Source organism: Gymnoscopelus microlampas (assembly GCF_963454915.1).
Source record: "Gymnoscopelus microlampas genome assembly, chromosome: 17".
Classification (NCBI taxonomy): Eukaryota; Metazoa; Chordata; class Actinopteri; order Myctophiformes; family Myctophidae; genus Gymnoscopelus; species Gymnoscopelus microlampas.
The window spans coordinates 34766682-34770126 of record NC_139954.1 but is presented as its reverse complement, the minus strand read 5'-3'; the positions used below and the strand labels follow the sequence as shown (position 1 = coordinate 34770126).

The window sequence follows — 3445 nt, the reverse complement described above, 5'->3', positions numbered from 1 at the left end:
CCAATGTACATTGTGAGGCAAAACAAAAAGAATAATACAAATAAACGAGCACCACCTCAGGCACTTGATAGCAACTAAATCTCAAGAACAGCAGAATGGTATACAGTATATACACCAACATTGGGGGAGGGGGTCCGTCCATCCGCCCTGTGATTAGAATTTCGGCAGGTAAAACATGGCCTTATATAGCCATAAAGCATCAAATGAATATTTGTCATTGTGTGCTGTCCAGACCGTCAGCCGCCTAAACTCAGCCTGTTCTTTTCTGCGAGGTGTTTCCTGAACAACCCGCTCACCGAATGCAGGATATTCTCTTTGTTTGTTTTGTCTTGTTTATCCAAGCACCTACTTATTGGGGTGGGAAACACTTTAATTTTATCCCATCACTGGGTTTGCGCAATGGTATCAAGCTCACTTTTAGTGTGTTTTTCTTTTATTTTTATTGACTACAACCAAACATTTTATTCCATTCAGTATACATGTCAAGTTCTTTTTGCGATATGCTGGGCTGGAATTTGCAAAACACATTGTCAAAGTCTTGGTAGGAGACCGGTCTCACTTGACTCGGGTGGATGGCTGACAAGTCAGTGCCAGGGATGCCATGGAGAGGACCCACGACAGCCTCCTGACACAGCTGTGCCACGTCCAGTCCCGAGAAGCCCTCCGTCCTCTGGACCAGCAGTGACATCTCTTTGTCACTGAGACAGTAGTTGTGCTGTGAGAGCAGCTGGCTGATTATCTGGTGCCTGGATGTGCTGTCGGGTAACGGGATGAGGAGGCGCTTGGCGAAGTACCTCCTCAGGGACTCGGGGATCTCCTCCGGCCTGTTGGTGGAGCAGACCACCAGCACGTGGTCCTCGGCCGAGGTCAGAACGCTGTCCAGCTGCATGAGGAGCTCGCTCTTGAGCCGGTTCACCGGGCTCTCCTCGCCGAGCTGCGCCGAGAGCAGCACGTCCACCTCGCTGATGAACAGCACCGCCGGCTGGCGACAGCGGGCCACCAGGAAGGAGGCCTGGATGATCTTGTCGCCCTCCGCCAGCCACTTGGTCACCAGGGCGGAGCTGTTGAGCCTCAGGAAGACGGCCCCTAGCTGGCTCGCCACACAGCGGGCCAGTAGAGTTCTACCCGTTCCCTGAGGTCCAAACAGAAGGAGGGTCCGCGGCAACGTGGCGAGTCCGCTAAACATGTCCGGTCTTAAAATGGGCCACATTATCTCCTCTTTGATGAATGCCTTGGCCAGGTCCAGACCGGCGATGTCGCTCCAGTCCACCGGGGGGCCCTGCTGCAGGATCTCGGTGGTGACCATCTCCACCAGGCCGGAGTCGCTGTTCTTCAGCTGCTCCTCCGCCGCCGCCGCCGCGTGGCCGGACGAGGCGGGCGCGCCGCCGCCGTCGGGCCGCGGCGCGGAATGGGAGAGGTGCTGCCGGAGCTCGTCGCCGCTCTGCTCGCCCATGATGGGGGAGCCGAACTTGCCGTAGGACTCGCCCGACCGGAGGTCACCACCGACGGAGCCTTTGGCCGATCCGTAGGATGGAGGGGTGAGCGCTCTGCTGGAGTGAATGTTAAATTTCCGTTGCTGATCTGAAGATATGGGCTGCTTTGTGGGCTTAAAGGCTAAAGACGATGCCTCAGCGTTTCTGTCAAAGCCGTTCCCCCTGTTTGAGTCTGTGATGCTGCTGTCTGGTATCCTGTACATAGGGCTCTGCGAGGAGCGCTGTTGGTTGTAGTTGAAATTACCATAGCTAGAGTCCATCTCTCCATGACCAGTCATGTAGAAAGCTTTTCTTTTTAATGAGTTGGCCATGCTGCCATTCAAAGGCGTCGGCGCTATTGGTGTGTGATTATGCGACTGGTAGGTGTAGCCGGGCAGCGTGGCGGGGGGGAGCGGCGTCGGGGCCGCGATACCAGAGGGCAGATAAGCAGAGGGAGGGGGGGGGGCTCCCCCGGGGCTATAGCCGGGGGCAACGGCAGTCTGAGGCGGATACCCGGCCGGAGGATAATTGTAGTTGGAAAGGTTGGGAGACCCCGCGTTGTAGCCGGGCACCAGGGTAGGGGGGGGCGGAGGGGGCGGGGGTTGCAAGAGTCCGGCGCTGTGCAAAGGGGAGGGGTGCGGGGAGGGGAGGGCGGGGGTGGTCTGTCCGCTGTAACTAGAATGCAGGTAGGAGCCGTTGTAGCTGGCGGTATATTCCTGAGAGGGGAGCCCGGAGTGGAGGCTGGTAGCCGCCGCGTGGCTCCCGCAGTTGCTACTGGAATAGCCGGGCTCGGACACGCCCGGGGAGCTGCCGATGCCGGCCGACACGTCCACCGCGGAGGGAGGGAGGGCGGCCGTCATGCCGGCTTTGCTCGCGGATATGACGTCCGGAACGCAGTTGATCGGGTAAATGCCCTCCTGCCAGGACTCGCTCTCCGACTTGCGTCCTCCGTTCATGAGGCCGTCGGAGTAGGAGCACAGCAGGGTCCGTTCGTTGGGGCCCTCCAGGATCCCGGAGTACTTCTCGGCGTACTTCTTCAGCAGGTTGGAGGCGGTCAGCGCGGAGATGTCGTCGTTGGCCCAGGCGTACTGATACGTGCGCTGGAAGTGGCCCCGGTAGGCCTCCACTTTGTGCGCCGGCGAGCGGGTGGTGGACGAGATGTCAAAGTGTTGCTCCGCCCATTGAGTGTGCTCTGGGGTCCACTGCATCTTTAGGCCTAGACATTTACACAAAGACAATTAATGTGTAAAAGTGCACATCAAATAGCTCATTGATTATTGATTCAATTTCCATAGCTATCAAACGATAAATATGCTGTATCATCTTAACTACTGCAGGGGTGGATACATCTTTTTTGTATTTTTGCTACAATAGAAAAACTAATTTCAGCAGGATTGTGATGATTACATACAAAATGACGAATTACCTGCATGTAATTATAACCAGTGACCATAATGCAATCTGATTACTTTCAGTAACCTTTGTATTACAAATATGGTGTATACTATTGATTTGGGAGAAATCCAAAGTACTTTAAGTAATCAGATTGCATTACTTGTTAGGTTACTGATTATATAGTTACATTAGTCATCTGTTGCATTATGAATTTAACCATGGGAAATGGGTAATGAAATTCTTAAAAACAATATCATGCAGCAAAAGAAGTATGCTATCCAACTACACAATGAAATATTCATTGCTAATTTATCCATTTATTACTCAGAGTGTAAAATTTAGAGGCTGGCCGATGCCAGATTTTGGGGTCCGAAGTTTTGACCTAGATTTTGTCAAAAAGAACATTTTCAAATCAATTGGAAAACCATCGATTTGTTTCTATTTGATATTCTTTTTTTTTATACTTTCACCTATAATGACATGCCCTAAATAGGGACACCAGGTTGAAAGTAATTAAAGATCAGTACACATCGGCTGCATAATTGTCGACACCGATGTCGTCAAAAAAAGTAAAATAA

At 52.6% G+C, this 3445-nt stretch overlaps 1 protein-coding gene across 1 annotated transcript; it reads right to left on the bottom strand.

The window, feature by feature from the left end:
- Positions 1–409: 409 nt before the first annotated feature.
- On the bottom strand, positions 410–2683 carry fign (fidgetin). Its single transcript, XM_084084662.1, has one exon. It carries the CDS (start codon positions 2678–2680, stop codon positions 440–442), a length of 2241 nt encoding a protein of 746 aa, XP_083940788.1. The 5' UTR covers positions 2681–2683; the 3' UTR covers positions 410–439.
- Positions 2684–3445: the final 762 nt, after the last annotated feature.

Coding starts and splice junctions, on each gene's coding strand:
- fign (XM_084084662.1), bottom strand. CDS start 2,680: ATGCAGTGGACCCCAGAGCACACTCAATGGGCGGAGCAACACTTTGAC.